The 17,380-nt window shown below is 42.5% G+C and overlaps 1 protein-coding gene across 13 annotated transcripts in view; it reads left to right on the top strand.

Annotated features, from left to right (window-relative positions):
* The window catches only part of LOC119011576 (receptor-type tyrosine-protein phosphatase mu-like), a 173,480-nt gene that overhangs the window by 131,476 nt on the left and 24,624 nt on the right, over positions 1–17,380 (top strand). For 7 of the 13 annotated variants that reach the window (XM_037084812.1, XM_037084813.1, XM_037084809.1 and 4 more), the window contains 5 exons: positions 1,510–1,703; positions 4,260–4,268; positions 6,743–6,830; positions 8,419–8,495; positions 14,973–15,009. In XM_037084812.1, the coding sequence (XP_036940707.1) occupies positions 1,510–1,703; positions 4,260–4,268; positions 6,743–6,830; positions 8,419–8,495; positions 14,973–15,009 (405 nt within the window). The remainder of the gene's footprint in view (positions 1–1,509; positions 1,704–4,259; positions 4,269–6,742; positions 6,831–8,418; positions 8,496–14,972; positions 15,010–17,380) is intronic. The other 6 variants (XM_037084819.1, XM_037084817.1, XM_037084818.1 and 3 more) reach the window with 1 other exon arrangement.

The raw sequence follows: 17,380 nt of genomic DNA, 5'->3' as shown, positions 1-17,380 counted from the left end.
CTCACATCCTCCTCCTTCATGTCTCTGGACACCCTCCATCGTCCGCTGGCTCCCCCACAGCATCTGTGCCTCATGTCTGCCACCGACTGGATTACAGTATGAAAGAGCTGGAATGGACTTCTTAATAAGAGCTGCAGCCCAAAACCAGCAATACTGTATTGCCAGTAACAAAAACAAAAAAAAAAAGTGAACTGTTTGACAGCATCTTTATGTGGATTTTAACAAACGCTCTGTAGTGTTTCCTGCAGTTAAGGGGCTACTGACTCCGTTTGTTCTGACAGTAGCCATATTAGTGGGGTTGGTCCCATACCGATATCAATATCTGAAATGCTGGATCGGGTATTGACGAGTCTGTCCACCGATTGTGTACCACAAAATGTAGTAATCCTGTGATAGGACCCAGCTGCTCCCCAGAAATGCCAAAATGGCAAGCGACTTGTGTAATTTCAAGCATTTTAGCAAACTTAATCCTTTTTTGTTATTACTGATTGTCAAACTAAAAAGCAAAAGCAATCTGTATGTTTATATCATTTTAGATTTTGTACATTGTTATGATATGACATTAGTGTTGTCTATTCCTGGCTGCATTCCTGACTGTACCATTTGTTCTAATACTGGCCTCTACTCATCTAATAATATTATTATTATTATTTCATTGTAAAATGTCATAGAGTCATCTCTACAGTATCAATATTATTAGCAATATTGATACTGAGGTATTTGGTCAAAAATGATATTTGATTTTGTATTTCAAATTGGAATGCTATTCTGAGGCCATATCATCCGGCCCTGGTTATAGGTATTCTCTGTAGGTGGCTGTCTTTTGTTAAGTTTAACCTGAGCCAGGCCGTACAACAATTATATAATTAACATCCATACAGGGTAACCCAGCTGTCTTTATTTGTTTGTTTGATTTAATAGACTGGTAACTGATCAATACTTGTATTGATCAGTATGCAATTTCAGGTGTTGGAATCGGTATCAGGAAGGGAAAAAAAGGTATTGGATCATCTCTACATATTAAATGTTAATAATGTAAGCACTTAGGGGACTTGTATTCTGATGGCTATAGGCTGTCGTACAGTGCAGTAGGCCTGAAATATGAACCATTTTTCCAGCCACACACTGAGACAGATGGACCTGAACCTTCCCACCACATGACTCATCCTATTACTCAATGATGTTGTGTTGTTGTGACCATCCATAACAGATTACTAGTTGAGAGTTGTTTGTCAATCTGGAGGTCGGTGACATAATGCTTAACAGTAAATGAAATAATGTGCCATCTGTTAATGGGATCAGTTGTGGGGTATGAACTGGTGTGAGTGAAGACACCAAGCTAACTTAACTTTACCATATATATCGATAGACCAGTCCAAACCTTACTGCCATTTCCTGCTTCAAGCACTATGTCACCCATCTAATAACAATATATGGGTAAATAAATGCTGTCTCCTGTCGCTCCGTCCTGACCTGCTCTGTCCTGTTTCTTCCCTTTATGTCCCACAGATGAGAGCCAGAACATGGGCAGCGACACCAGCAGCCTGGTGCAGTCCCACACTCACTCCCTGAGGAAGCGGGAGCCGGTCGACGTGCCGTATCAGACGGGTCAGCTGCACCCGGCCATCCGCGTGGCAGACCTCCTCCAGCACATCACCCAGATGAAATGCGCCGAGGGCTACGGCTTCAAGGAGGAGTACGAGGTAGGACGCAACCCAGCTGTCACCACCTCCAACAAAGGTTGCAAACACAAATAAAGCCTGGTGATAGCCTTGTAACATCTCCACGGAGCTTCTTGAGTGGGAATGTTTATCAGTCGAATAAGAGGCTTCATCTGTGTCATGGTGTACGGCCCCACGTCTCTTTCTCTGTATCTGTCTGTCTCTCTCTTTCTGTCTGTCTCTCGTTCTGTTTTGCACCGCACAGCACAACTGTTTTGTTTCTCCCCAGATGCACTTTTATGATAAATTGTTAATGCACCCCGTCTCAGTGTGTTTACGGTGTGATTCGTTTTGTTGTTCATCTGTTCCGTGTTGTTTGCTGCGTGTGTGTGCTTGTGTGCGTGCGTGTGCGTCTCCCTCAGAGACTCATCTATAGACCCAACTTGAAATGTAAACCAATTCCCAACCCCACATACAAAAAAAGCACAAGGAACAGCTAGCTGTGTGTTAGCCAAGTCCCCTCTTTATCTGAATCAGGTCCGATTAGGCTCCGACGGCAGCCTGCTGCTCTCTTAAGACTGTTGTCACACAACAGCATTGGTAATCTGACACCATGCCTCTCGCTGACATGAAAACAAAAGATTTTTTGCCCCAGAAGGGCATCACTCTCATTTCCCCTCATTAGTGCATGAGGCTGGCAGGGGCTTGGCGGAGCTCCAGGCTCCTCGCCATCCCTCAACGCCACACCCGCCAGCCTCATCTCGCCCTGATGCCACATTGTAACAGACCGGCTTCAAGCAATACTTTATAAATCCTTCTTTCTAAATATCTAATCTGTATGGCTTTAGTCTTTCTATCTGACATCACCCTTTATTGTTGATAGCATTGACACTTTTTTGTTCTGACATCCTCTTTCGCTCTTCTTCATCCCTCCCCCATCCTCACATGCTCTTTTTTTCAACGTACAAAACTTTAGCAGTGATGTTTTGGGGTTCGGGTTGATTCTAATGAAAACAATGTCTTTTCATGATAATCTACAATTGTACATGTCTGTTATTAGGGTAAACGGAGTCAGTAACCATGGTAACAAATGGGTTGTCCTTAAAGTTTACATGTACAGCTTTATTCCCTGACAGCCTCACTGCTGTTCCTTTGTTCTGGCGGCACTCACCTTCACTCTCTATCGCTCGCTCTCTCTTACTTACTCAACCGCACACATGCTGCAGCACACATCATTAAGCTTCACCGTTTCATCAATACCAGGAATGAAGCTGTAGTAAGCAACTCACTGTCAATAGGCACATTCATATTTTAACACATTGCAAGTTATGTTCAGGCATGCAAAAGCTGGACAAATCTGCACGGGAAGGCCAGAAAGTCATTGCCAGGTTCACCTCATCGTGTTTAGTTCAAGTGGCGTTGGTTACTGCTGTACTCCCCCCCGACCCAGTTGGGTTCAGACAGAAAAATGCAGCACAATCCACAAGATGTCCGCCTTCAATCTAACATAATTGAAGTAGCTAGCACCCAACTTGTGGTGCTTGAACCACCAAATTACCCCCTCTAACTGTGTCACCATGCAGAATGGAGCGTATTGTACATCTACTCAAGAATATGAGGCTAGCAAGGTAAATTGCGCTGTCACAACATGAAAGTCTCTTCCATGAGTAGATGCACCCAAACTTCTGAGGGGTTGAGATGGTTGCGGGTGTAGTTTGAATGAAAGAAAATAGTTGCTGTTGAGCTTTCCAAATGTTTTGGGGGGATTTAAGGGGGCACCTGATTAAAACCATGATCCCAGTACCTTCCAGTTCTATTATATTTGAGAGAAGGCACACATCTCTCTGGCCAATATCTGCAAAACTGTGCAACTGACACCGAAACAATCTAGATGGAGAGGTAAAAGGAAAGACTTTTTTCTGGCTGTCCCTGAACTGACTGAACTGTCCCTCTAACTTCCATCACATCTATTTTTTTTAACCCACAGACCATATGTTCTCTGTACTCTTATTTACTCATCTACACCTCCTGCGTTCGTTCTCCTCCTCTCCCTCCCTGCTTAGCTCTACTACGTGCGGGCCAGATTTTTCAGTAATTAACTGCACACTTCCCGCTTATGACTGCAGAATTAAATAATGCAGCCTCCCATTGCTACCTGCAGCATCAGATCATTGAGGGTCTTGAGTGCTTTGGGCTGCCCTCCGGGCCTAATCCATTATGGATAAAGGTGTTTTGGGTTCATGCGGCCGGCGTTGCATTGACACCTAACAGTCAATCAGCCACGAGCAACGCCACAAAGAACTATTGGCCCCTGTTCCCCCTCGCCGCCCGTCCTCAGCCTTTTGCAAAAAAGGCCTGTGGGGTGCTTACAATGTGTAATGGAGCTCATTCTCACTTGGCTAGAGTGATTCATTTGTATGTTGTGTTGGCTGCTGTCTTCTCTATATCAATCTGTCTTTAGGTTAATGCCCTTTTAAACCGTTTATTTCTGATGATGAGATTGGAGGCCGGTGCACCTCTAAACCTGTTGACTTACACTGTACTATATCTCTCTCTGACCCATGCTTCTTGTTATTCTGTTCGTTAACTTTGGATCAGATAAACGAGGTAAGCCAATACTTTTGGTTATTTGTGAGTTTTTTTTAGAACGTGTAGACGATCATGACAAAAACTGACAGATTGATGGTGATTGGTGATTGGTGCTTGTTGGCCCTGTGGGATGACAACATCTCACATTTATAATCTAGTCTGAAAAGGGCATTTACCAACAGAAGCTTTGCACAGTTACCAAAGTATTTGATATCAGATGATGACATGTGTGAAGCAGTGACATTTTTTTGTCTTACTTTTATCATGTCTTAGCAATGTTACTGTGAACTGTTCCGTATATGCTCCACATCGTAATTCTGATGTGTCTTTATAAAGCTTTTTGTGCCAGAATAATAAAATAATAGATTGTTATTGCCCAAATTATTTCTGACACCATTAGTTATTTACAAATTGAGGTTTGTAAATAAAATCACAAATAAATTCATTATGTTATTATCACATAGCCAAACTAACTAAATACCTAAGTTAATTCACAGTTTGCTAGATAGATGACATGATTGGAAATTGAAAAATAACACGCCATATCTCTACACACTTTGTTTTGTACTTTGCAAAAGCTTTATAAAGCCATGTTTGGTCGAAACTTCAATTATCTGCATGTCCAAATTCTTCTGCATGTTGACGCACAGTTTGAGTGAGCAAACAGTGAGCAGAAAACAAGTTCATGAATGTTGTGCTGTGATTGTATTTCACTTGTTTTCAGCCTGAAATATGTTGCATCTAGCCGACTGTGAGAAAGTCAATAAGCTCCAAACACAAATGAACACAAGTCCATTTGAATGAGTCTCCTTCTCTCACACGGTAAATGATTAATTGCATTGAGATCCATTATTTCTTTGACTTTCTCCTGGTGCATACATCAAGTGATGTGTTGTTGCTTTACATAGGTTTTCCCAGAGTGGGTGAATGCACAAAAGTGGTTAAAGCCTCTTGTACAAAATGTGCTGGGACAGGAGTACAGCCGCTAGCCTGTAATTAAAAACATACCAAGTTGGAACTGGACCTATGGGAGTAATTGGAGGATGGTGAAAATCTACCTGCAGTTGCATTAAAATTAATTACAACACTGACCTTTGCTCCAGAATAGTTTTTACAGATGGAGTCATCCATTGTTTTTCAATGAGTTTTAGTTTTAGCTAATTATTCCCACTATGAGTTTATAGCCTTTAAATTGAAAGCCTTCATATAATCTCTTCGTCTTGAGAACTGCTTTATCACCCTAATTAGTTTTTTTTTTTTATTTTACTGAATTCAGGATCTAAACAGCCGGAGGAATGAGACTATACCGCCTGAGACGGGCAGGGTCACTCAGTTTAAGAGAGACATATTATAAAGTCGCCAGGTAACGCCTTTCGGCTTGAAGAAGATTTGTCTCCAGATGCTTGATATTAGACCTTTATCCTTCAGAGTGACAGAGGGAACGACATTGGCCCGTGCATTTACTCAAGACATACTGCCACGGGAGGCGAGGCCTGTATAATTCATCTCTGAGACATGCTTCCATCTTCACTGGAGGGATAGGACATATTTTTAGCATATTAAAGCAGTTTCTCAGAGAAATCACTAATCCTTAGGACTTAATACAGGAATATGTCCTTGTGGCATGTCTGAGGGACCTTTTATTTGCTAGACAAACGGCCTACTGCCTGCCGTAGCACTGAGATGAATGAAACCATCAAGTCCTAGAACACTGATGATTGAAGACGACGCGCCCAGCTCGCTCAGACCGGCTAACCACATTTAAAGGAACCCTCCAAACAATCTGTTTAAGCTCCGATAAATGCTCTCGAATCTTTACTCGCAGATGGCCTGCATCCTAATGTATTAGCTGACTTTTCAAATGTGCATTAGCTGACTATCAGAGGGCCAGAACAATAGCGTGTTTTTGTCCGGGCTAGTCTGCTTGGAGCCATCCCCACCCGCCCCTGCTGAACAGCGGTGGACTGGCAGTGGATATGTATTTTCATAATTTGGCTTAATTGTGCCTGGTGTGCCACCAGAATGGAAATCCTCCCCAGCGAGAGATGATAAATATTTCATGAGGGTAATCTGAGCAGAGCAGTTTTGATCTGCAGACGATGAGCTGGCTTTATTTTTTTTTTGCCTGCGACGAGCTGATTGAGTCCTTCAGATGAAGCAGACAGACAGCCGCTGTGATGGCCCCACCCGGCAGAGCGGTGCAGGGGAAGAGGTTTGAGCGTGACACCCACCGCCTCTGCCCTAATGGCACTCCCTGTTTGACACAGCTCCCCGGGATCCACCAGCCTCTCTGCGTTTCATGTCTAATAACAACGTGAATATCTCTCTCTCTCTCCCGCTCTCTGTTTTTCTCTCTATTGCGAATGTCCCCTTCCTTTTTTTGGAGAGCTGAAAAAGGGAGGCTATGTTTTGCTTTAGCCTGGTTATCATTTAGAGTGCTCACACATGACACCATATTTCATCTCCCTTCTCTCTGTTTTCTGTCTTTTCAGAGCTTTTTTGAAGGACAGTCTGCGCCGTGGGACTCTGCCAAGAAGGATGAGAACCGCATGAAGAACCGATATGGGAATATTATTGCATGTGTGTACAAAGCACCTCCTGAGCGCTCATAAGTTTTTTATTTTTTTTTTTTTTCTTGTGTGTGTGTGCTGTCCCCATTCTTCAGGCTGATTTATTGGCCAGGCCTGTGACTCTGGATAACTGTAAGCTGCTCAAACAGAGTTTTATTATCAGCCAACGAGAGCAGCTTTGACCTTTTCAATCTACTTTTATATTTATCTTTCGGCAGTGTCTTTTCTGTTGTGAGAAATAAGTTGTGCCAGCATATGGCACGGAACACGTTGCCTCTGCAGTGTTTATACAAGATGCTGAATTTTGATTTTGCAAGGAATTCGAAGTGCTTATCTAAACTTCAGTGTCTTTTATATTACATCAATGAAGGTTTATAAGGTCTTCCATTAAGCAAGTTTCACATAATTTCTTATTTAATATTATCAAGGTTGCAAACTGACAGCAGCATCACGGGGTACATTCCAAGTCTCTTTCCTCACTCCTCGCCTTTGCTGGGAGTCATTCTGGTCCTCCGTCTTGCCGGCCGTCACTCTGCACCGTTGTGTGCTCCGGCCAGCGAGGAGGAATCTCTGGCGACCCATGAACAATGACACACACAAGCAACCTTCCCAGAAGACTTTCCGTTGAACGATTCTCCGCTACTCCATCAAACACATTTGAAGGAGATGGCGCATGTCGCTCCATGGGGCGCTTTAGAGGGAAAAGGCGTCTCATTAAACTCTTAAAAATTCATTTCCACAGATCCTCTGTCTTTGCATGGTTTCCTTGCGTCTCTCCGTCTTCGGTTGGAGGGCTGAATGAAAAGCAGAGGTGGGAAGGGATGAAGTACAAACACTACAAATACTAATACAATCTGTCAATGCATTAAAGGGGCTTTATCAATTATATTTGTTTTGCATCAATACATGTTGTTGCCTCTCCAACATCGCAAGACTGATTTCAACCTATCAGTGCATATTGCACATGACTCGGGGTGCTTGACTAACCCAAAATGGCGGTATTTAACGCTTTAGGATGACACTCAAAAATCAGCTATCTTTCTGGTGCTGCAACAAACAGCTTGGATAAATCCTACTGATTCAACCTCTGAGTTTAACAGTCTTTGATTCATATTAGTACAACGTGAGGGTTCAGTTAGGTTTATGTAGAAGTGGCCAGTAGAAATGTCTTTCAGAGGGATACTTTTTTATGTATCTTTATTACTTGAGTAAAGAAGTTGAAGTAATACTCCTACTTTTACCAAGTCTTTTTTTACACAAGTATCTGTACTTCTGATTGAGAAGCGAACGTGTGGACTTTTTGAGGAAGGGCGCAAATGAAGGAATCATGGATGCCATATAAGAGACTTGGGATGTATGCACTGTGTTTGACATACAGGTTCAATCACATGACAGCAGCCATCTATCAGCCATGTTGCATTACTATTACTCTGTTTTCATTTGTGCCACAGTATGATGATGCCAGTCTGGTCATTCTGTCACCTCCTCCTCTGTTTTTACTGTCTATCCCTCCGACCCTCTCCTCCCTTTCTTCTCCTGTTGCCCTCGTTAATATGATTAATTCAACGCTGGTTTCTTCCTCTCCGCCTCTCTTCCAGATGATCACTCCCGTGTCAGGCTGCAGGCCCTGGAGGGGGAACAGAGCTCCGATTACATTAATGCAAATTACGTTGATGTAAGTACACACACCAGCCAGCGCCACCAACGCAAAGGTCACTGCGCTTCCTCTCGGGGAGAGAGAGGGCGCTGGTGCCGCCGTCGCGGGGGGCCTGAGGGACAAAGCAGCCCCTACTGCCTGCCCATCATATCCACACACACGTACAGACACACACACGCACGTGCGCACGCACGCACACACACACACACACACACACACACACACATACAGTGCCTTTATATTCAACTTTAGAGGGCTGCTGTAGCACTCTGTTCATTGGATATATTAAGAGGAATGAAGATCAGAGGCTGACAGCACTGGGAGAGAGAAAAGGCAAACCAGCACTCAAGGGGAAACTGAGGTTATAGTTTTGGACCTTGCTTTGAACAACAGCACGAACACGTTGTGAGAGCTTAAAATGAGACGAAAAAAGGGGGAGAAGTTCCATGGATGATTAATTCATTAAAAAGTTAAAATGATATAATGAAGAAAACTTTAAAAAAAAAAAAAAAAAAACTTCACATCTTCATAGCAAAGCTGATACACAAACAGATAAAATGAGTCCAAATGATTAGTTTGGCTACTGCGACTCTTGTGTTGCTTTGTTTTTTACATGACTATTATTAACTTCCATCTGTCAAAAGAAACAAGATGCAACAACCTAAATGAGAAGAAGGTCATCCCCAGATTATATTGCTGTCATTAAAATCCATGTTTTTTGCTTGCTTTATGGTCCAGATTCACATTTAGCTTCCTGAAAATCAACCTCACAGTCAATCTGTCATGCTCAGAAGCGTCATTATATCCTCAGAAAAGTCAGCTAAGTCAGCAAATTTCCCGTGCCAAGGTGTTGTTAACTTTTATAGAGGAACAATAGAAAGCATCCTGACTGGAAACTGGCCTGATTACTGCACGTTGTAGGACAAGAAGGCTCTACAGCGGGTGATTAAAAACCGCCCAGCGTTTTCACCCTGCTGCAGTCTGGCAAGCGATACAGAAATATCCTCTACCGTACCACCTGACTACAGAGCAGCATCTTTCCCTAAACCTTAGAAAAGCTGAAACAAATGTTTGGGTGCCTGACTCTTCTCTGTAATTGTTTTGTTTTTTCCTAACCTATTCTTGCAGTCGGCATCCACAGTTTGATTCAGGGGAAAGTTACGTCTCAGTCCGGCTCATTCAAAATCCTGGTTTTACATTTGCCTTGTCTGAGAATGGAGGAATTTACCAGATTTAAACAAAAAACAGTTTCAACATTTACTGATAACTTCGTCAGAGTTATTTATTAATTGAAATAGTTGTCTGCATCTGACCTTACCTTACTGAGTTACAGCTATTTATATTATTTTGTTATCCGTGGCATTTTTTTTTTTTTTGTGAAAAACTGGTGTAATCCTTTATTTAACTTACTGACCACATAGATGTGTCTAAAAATGAGAGTTAATAGAAATGTTAGTAAAACATAACGGATGACATTGTCGAGGTCTTGGAGGGTTAATTCATATTCCACACATCAGTCTCCTTCCTAATAGGCTTTGTCACAAACTGCTGCTTTTTGCATCGTCATATCTGGTCGTTTGAAACACGTAGCCAACGTTGTCATTTTCTGGTGAGGACAGTCGAGAAAAGATCAGAGCTGCTTCTCAGTCTCACCTCCACATAAAGCAGCTTCCTTCCTCTCTGCTGTTAGACACTTGAAAACTATCACAGATGGACTAGTGAATAGTAGACGCAGCAGTTTTATACAGAGGTTCTGTTAAACATCTTACCACAGGAGAGTACACGCAGCACAGCACTTACATGCAACTCGAGTGACTGCGCACACCTTTACACTCAGTAAGAGTCATTAAAAAGTGGCGTGAGACATGCCTCCCGTCGAAAACAGATCCAACCCACTTACCTCGCACAATATAGACCTGACCTGATTTGCTGTTGATAGCAGGGTTAGTAGCAGGGATGTGACCAGACACAGGAGCTCATCGGCCTCTTCGAGCAGATGCTTCCGCTCCATGTGTAATGGCCTGGTGATGTACCTGACGTCCTAAGTGGTTTTCTTCTCAGGAGAGATCTCTCACTCCCTCACCCCATCTTCTCTTCCCCCGCCCCTCTAATGCGGTAATTTGTAATCTCTTGTTACGCCTTCAAACATAAATTCATAATGCAAGGTGTGCCACGGCAAATGCAGGGGGCTTAAATTATTTACCTTTCCCACTATTCAGTTTATAGCCCATTATGCTGCGGAAAGGGGCGCTGCGGAGAAGACTCTCACAATAGCGAGGGGCCCCATTATAAGATAAGAATATACGCATATTAAAAAGGCTCCTGATTGAAAAGGATTTCCACTGCTCTGCCAGCTTCATTGAAAAAGTACTTAGCAGAAAATGCAGGCAGATGGGTAATGATGTTTTTGCTCTTCAGAAAGCTTTTTAACCCATCTCGAAGCTTGTCCTGCCCAATAAACTCTTATGTGTAGAACATTTCCCACTGTGTTTGTTATTGTACTCCATTATACTGCCGATTATTTCGAGTCATGTACGAGTAAGCAGAACCAGCCGGGGTATGTTTCTTTTTTCGTGGCAGCTGATTGAGTATTTTCATAAGCATTTAGGAGGCGAGGAAACATAGTGTAATAGCTTGTTGTCTGCAGGGTTGTGCTGCTGTGCTACAGAGAGGCTTGCTGGGGTTGTGCAGTGTGAACTGAAGTTAAAACAGAGTTGACCCATGGGCGCCGCAATCAAGTCACTTAGGTGAACCCTTAATGTCGCCTAATGATTGCATTCATATGAAACTGTTTCATGTTAATAAGACTGCAGTTTTGTCAGCACTGAACGTTGTGCATTACATCAACATATTTTATGAGGTTTTAGCTGCTCCTGGCAACTAAAGCATGATTTGTTTTGTAATGGACAAGTTTAGCATAGAGGCCATGTTGTCTCTAGAAATTGCAAAAATGGAAACTGATCTGTCTTAAAGAACAATACAGAACAAGTGGGGGGTTTTGGACATTCGACATTCGACAAAGCCTTCTGCATTTTAGCATGTGTCATGGCTATTTACTGATAGATGCTCTGCACACTTACCGAAGCATTTAACCTCAGATGATGAAATGTGTGAAACAGTGGAAACAGTGACTTTTTCTTTACAATGTCACTGAGTTGTTCCATAAATGCTCCACAAGTAAATTCTGATATTTCTTATTAAAGCTTTTTGACAGTATAATACCCTGTCATTACAATTAAAAGAAGAGCCAGAAGGCAACACAACAGCAAACAACACTGAGTCAAATCTCTGACACTAGTTGTTTTCAAATTGAGGTATGGGTCAATAAATTCAATATTTTATTATCACATAGCCAAACAGTCTGACCTGATTGAAGCATTGTCTTAATTGAACTTCTTTGGCATGGGGTCAGTGTGCAGGCGTTACACTCCTTTCCTACCCATACCTTCTTGATAGCCTTGCAAATATATGATATGCATATAATCCAACTAGAGACTGATTTATTTCTCCTCATGATGTTTTATCTGAGGCCTGAAATGGTAAAACCAGACATAGAGAAGAAAAAATAGTTTTTATGGTGCATTATTTGCGCTTCGTCACAAAATATGCAATAAATGACAAATTACCCTAAAACAAGTGACAGTATGAAACCTGCAACACCAAAGCATCAACTCATAACCACTATATAATATATTATTACAGCTTAAAATGCACTATTTTTAACCCGTACACATCATTATCAAAGAAATAAAAAATGAATACTGGATAAATAAGTTAACATAATGTGGACGGATCATGTACATTATATGCATGTATACATCCTGCTTGATGCATTTTGCATATACATACATACATGATCCGTCCACATTATGTTAACTTATTTATCCAGTATTTATTCTTTATTTCTTTGCAGTGTTTAAAACATATGGAATAGCTGGTTTGTATACAGACTCTTGGCCGTGGTGTTTTTAGTATAATGTACTGACCTGCATTTCAAATGCTGTTGTATAGCACAGTCCTGGGCATTCACGGTTTTTTATTTTTTATCTTCCTTTACCCTATTTGTCCAGTTGTTCCTAGTTGTATAAGAAAACTGTGAGGGGAAAAAATGACAATAAATCCTTGTTTGTATGTTTTCTCAATAAATTCTGATTCTAATTACTGAAAAACAATAAATAAAAACTAGATAATAAATCTGAGGCTTTGGAAAAACCCCTTGTGGTCTGGGGCCTTGGGGCAGTTTCTCACTATGCTCTGTTACTAATCCTGCCCGGCTTCCCCATAATGACTTCCATGAAGGATGTTTCACTTTCTGGATCATAAATGAAACATTGCCAGTGAGCATAATAAAGGCTTTTTATTCTCTAAAGTGCATTTGGCAAAGCAAATAAGCAGTATATGAATGCATTTTGTAGGTGTTAGGGTTGATACCCCAGATCAGCAGAAGTGGGCTATCTAATGATATTCAGCCTGAAAATACAGATTCATGCCCTTAGGCAGAAACACTTCATTATGCATATTTTAGACACACTACACCCCGCTGTTACTGGAAAGAATTAATATAAATGATCATTAAAATAAGCAATGCAGCAAAATACAGAGACCCTAACACATATTGAATTCTCCTTCAGTAAATTACACATCCCTGGAAACAAGACCTGTTCAATTAACAATTTCAACATGGACATTTTAGCATTTATCTCTTTGTGCTGCTCACGATGAAACGCTCTTGTGTACCTAATGTAACATGTGTCTGAAAAGCCGCAAGTCCATTTATAGTAAGCTCTACTCACCTGACAGTCACTGTCAGGGCCTTCCTTTCTTCCCGTCTCTCCCCCCCCTAATCCGGCGGGCGTACTGGGCCTCCACTTTACTTGACAGAACTTACATGAAAGCACAAACAAATCTCCTCCTCAGTCCAGAGATAAAGAAGTCATTAAAAATGGAGGACAGTTGAATAGCTGAAAGAGCCCCGTGGATGAGAGAGAGAGTGAGCAAAATATCCTTTGTGTCTTTCTCCCTTCATTGGAGGAGCGTTAATCACAGTCCAAGTTAAATTGAATATGAGGGAGATAAGCAGAGCAGCAGGGGTGGGGTGGAGGGGGGGAGAGAAGACAATCAAGAGGAGGCAGGGCCTGGGAAGAGCCTTTAAGTCCTAATGTTTTGTTTCCTGCCTCATATCTCTGGAGAGAAGACAAGGAATTGGACAAATAAAACTTGAAGGGATTAGAGTAAGCCGTGAGACTAGGGGCCTGTTGTGGAGATCAGTGCTGTTAGTTGTATCTTGGGGATTATCAACACTTTGGCTGCTTACTCCAGAGGTGTTCTGCATGTAGAGTGTGTGATGGAGAGTGTTTATGCATCGTGCATCCAGCTGCATCCATCACCGGCTCTCAGTCGCGCTTTTTTTTTTTTTTTTTTTCCCCTCACTCAGTCAGATTGTCGAAAACAAAGAAACCAAATGGGTGTACAGTAGCAAACAGCTGGCAGCCTCAACATGCGCAGTGTTTCTGGAGAGCGGCACACATTTTCCAAACAATACCTCTTAAGGTGATGTCAAAACATCCCCTTCACGCATGCATTTAGGTATACAGAAATCCTTTAGTGTGTTGCAGAATATAGTATAATTCGCACATGAAAACATATGAAAATGCAAACTAGGTTAAACTATTTGTGATATCACAAACGCCCACCTCTTAAAATGTAAATGAGTACAGACAAAATGTCTTCAGTGAATGTAAAAATTGCCCTCTGGTGTCAAACTCCACACATATATCCAGGGGCAGCCATAAGGGGAAAGTTTCCTAAGGCCCAGCCACTAATCATGTTTATCTTAACATAGCCAGTGATAACCATATTTTATTTCCAAAATACTCTCCATTACATAGTGAAACAGCAAGAATGAACATTTAATTTGCTGTTACTTGATGTCAGAGGTGCATCATGGGCAGCTGCCAACATGACCCGAGAAATTTGTTGATCTCAACTAAGTGTTAATGTTGGAGTGAAGTTCCTTGTGATGCCAGGAAATAAAAGGAGAAGAGAAAGAGTGCTTTACACCCAAATTATAACGTAATGACCAGCTTACTTTCGCTCTGTAAGTGAAAAGGGTCCTTTGACTGAACCTTTCAGGTGCCTAGCCATTATTGAGACATTTTGATATATTCACTTTATGAACAAGACAAAAAGCACATTTATGACTGGAGGGGGACTTCAATTTCTGCTGCAGAAAGGTCTTTACTGGCACTCTATACGTTTTAAATCAGTTCTGTGCAGTGATGTACTGTATGTAAAGTTGATTTTGCAAGTTTGAGACTAACTGAGTTTGCATGCGAGAGGTCAACCAGCATTGTCAGAAAACAGATTGAAAATCAAAGACGGCGTGTAATTTCCTGAGAGAAATGGCCTCGCCACACAGCTGCTCTATTTTACGAGTGGGAGGAAAGTGAAGTGATTCTCATAGTCTTGTTCCTCTCTTTTTTTTCCTTTTCGCAGGGCTACCACAGGCCAAATCACTACATCGCCACTCAAGGTAAGAATACAAACTTTCTAAAAATTGCTAAAGCACTCTGGGTGTGAATGTGTGGGCGGTGAGAATTTAAAGCTGTCTGTCTGTTCGGAGAGATGGATGTGTGCAGGTGTTTGGCGAATATCTCTCCGAACATCCCCGTCGTTGTTTACATACGCTTTCGCAAACTGCTCTTTGATGCTCAGTCAAGTGTGCGTTCAGGGGAATCTGGTACTGCTCACTACACACACACACACACACACACACACACACACTGTGTGCGCGCACACACACACACACCCCGACACACACTGATGGACCTCTGAGCGCGCAGAGCAGCGCGTTTTCTCTCGCTGTCTGTTTCCTCTCTTCCTTCCATCGGTGGTGTGGGAGCGATTAATCAGGCAGTCTGGGAGGGAGCTGAATAAATAAATGGATTAGCTGACATGTACAGGCACATTTTGTCACTGTGTTAATCTGGCCGGCAGATTCACAGGGGCGAGGAGCACTTACCGTGACCCCAGAGGTTAAGTCTGATTGATGGTTAATTGTTATGATTTTTTTTTTTTTTTTTGCGTCGGGAGCCTCTCTCCCACACAACAGGGCTGCATGCGTGGGGATTTTGCGTACCACTTTAGAGGAAAAAAAATCAGCAGAGGAAGAAAAAAAAGGAGGAGGCGTTTTTTTTTTTTTTTTTTGCGAAGAGGCCTTAATGGATTCACAATCTGCTTTGGCGGAGCTGGGAGTTGCATAATTACCTGTTTATTAGTGCATTGCCTCTCTTCCTCAGTGTCTCAATTAAAACAACCCCTCTGTTTGCTCTTACTTTAGAAAAGAGACGGCATACCAATCAGGCTGTGGCCGCTTGGCGCTTTTCTGTGTGTGTTGCACCTGGTAAAAAGTGACCACCGAGTCAAACACTCAAAACCAAACAGCCTGCCAAGTGCCGAGTGCCCTACAGGGCTTCAGTTCACAAAAAAAAGAGCCACTTTAACAGCAATGAAAAGATTTCAACTGTATCATTATGACTTCTATAATTGTCCCACAGTCATTAAGAGCATTCCATATTTCATTCAAAAAATATGCATATGCAGATCAGCAGTCAAAGAAATATTGCAAACAGAAGCCCTCTCTAAGATGAAAAGCTGCAGAAGCCAAACGTGTTTGCATTCAAGTTAATTAGCCCCTGCTTTCTCATTGAGCTCGCATATTAAGTCCTCGTATTCCGACGACTGTATCGCAAGCGCGATAAGGATTTTCACAGTGTAGAGCACCATCCAGTACGAAAGAGACGAGGTGTGCGTGTGTGTGTGTGCGTGGAAACATCTGTATTCTCTGGGAGAGCAGGCCCTTTTATAATTCATCATCAGCTCCGGCAGACTGACAGGAAGGAAGGCTCAGTCTGCTGACACTGAGGCAAAGAGCAGCCAGAGATGATAGGAAAGCCAGACACAGACCTGTCTCTCTCAGTCAGACAAAGTGCATACTGTAGCACCTGAAAAGAGCACCTGGGCATTGGCACAGTTGAGCTGAAAATGAGGAAGTAGTCTCTCCTCTCCCCCAGTAAAGTTTTTCAGTGAGTGACACTTCCCACTCAAGTCCACCGGGACCAGTGGTGGCTTCGAAAAATGATGATACCCGCAGTAGTGCTGGATAAGCTAAAAAATCTTTGTCATAAATTGGTTGTGGGGGTGGTTGAGGGTGCGCTTAATATGGCAGACATGTGGGAAAACGTTGTCACCGTTCTCTCATGCTATAAACTACAATGACACTCATTAGTTTGGGATTTATTGATGAGTCCCTTTGCACTGTCAAGGTGACGACGGCAGGTAGAACAGCTGTCACTCCATAAAAGCCTCATCACCCAAGCTCCACTCCTCATTATGTAGGTCATTCTCTCATCCCATACTTTTTTTTTTTTTTTGCTGCGGCAGTACAACAACTGACTCTCAGTAATTCACCAATGCCAACTGCAGCTCACCTACTTAGCAGATTGAGCGCGTGCGTGCGGCTCAGCCCTCCCAGTTCGCCGCCTTGCCCCTTTTCATTTTTATGTCCTGCAGACCGCTTAAATACCGATCGAGACACGAGCTTCTTCCTGGTGGAGACTGTGAATTACACTGAAGCCGGGGCACAAACAGCACTGATAAGTCTCCGCATCCTCCTGGTGATGTGGAAAATATTCATGACGCAGGAAAGGGTTCAATTTCATCAAGCTCTCCCCCCTCCGGCCTCCTCCGCTCTTCCCTTCCCTCCTTCAAGAGCGCCAAATGTCACCAGCAGCGCAAAAGTTTTATTATTTACAGGTTAGCATCTCAAAGCCCAACGGGGGAGGCGGGCTGGGAGATAGAAAGAGAGAGAGAGCAAATCAATGATAAGTGAGTGTACATTATGC

The sequence above is a fragment of the Acanthopagrus latus genome, chromosome 21 (genome assembly GCF_904848185.1).
Source record: "Acanthopagrus latus isolate v.2019 chromosome 21, fAcaLat1.1, whole genome shotgun sequence".
Taxonomy (NCBI): domain Eukaryota; kingdom Metazoa; phylum Chordata; class Actinopteri; order Spariformes; family Sparidae; genus Acanthopagrus; species Acanthopagrus latus.
This window is presented reverse-complemented; position numbering and strand designations above follow the sequence as displayed.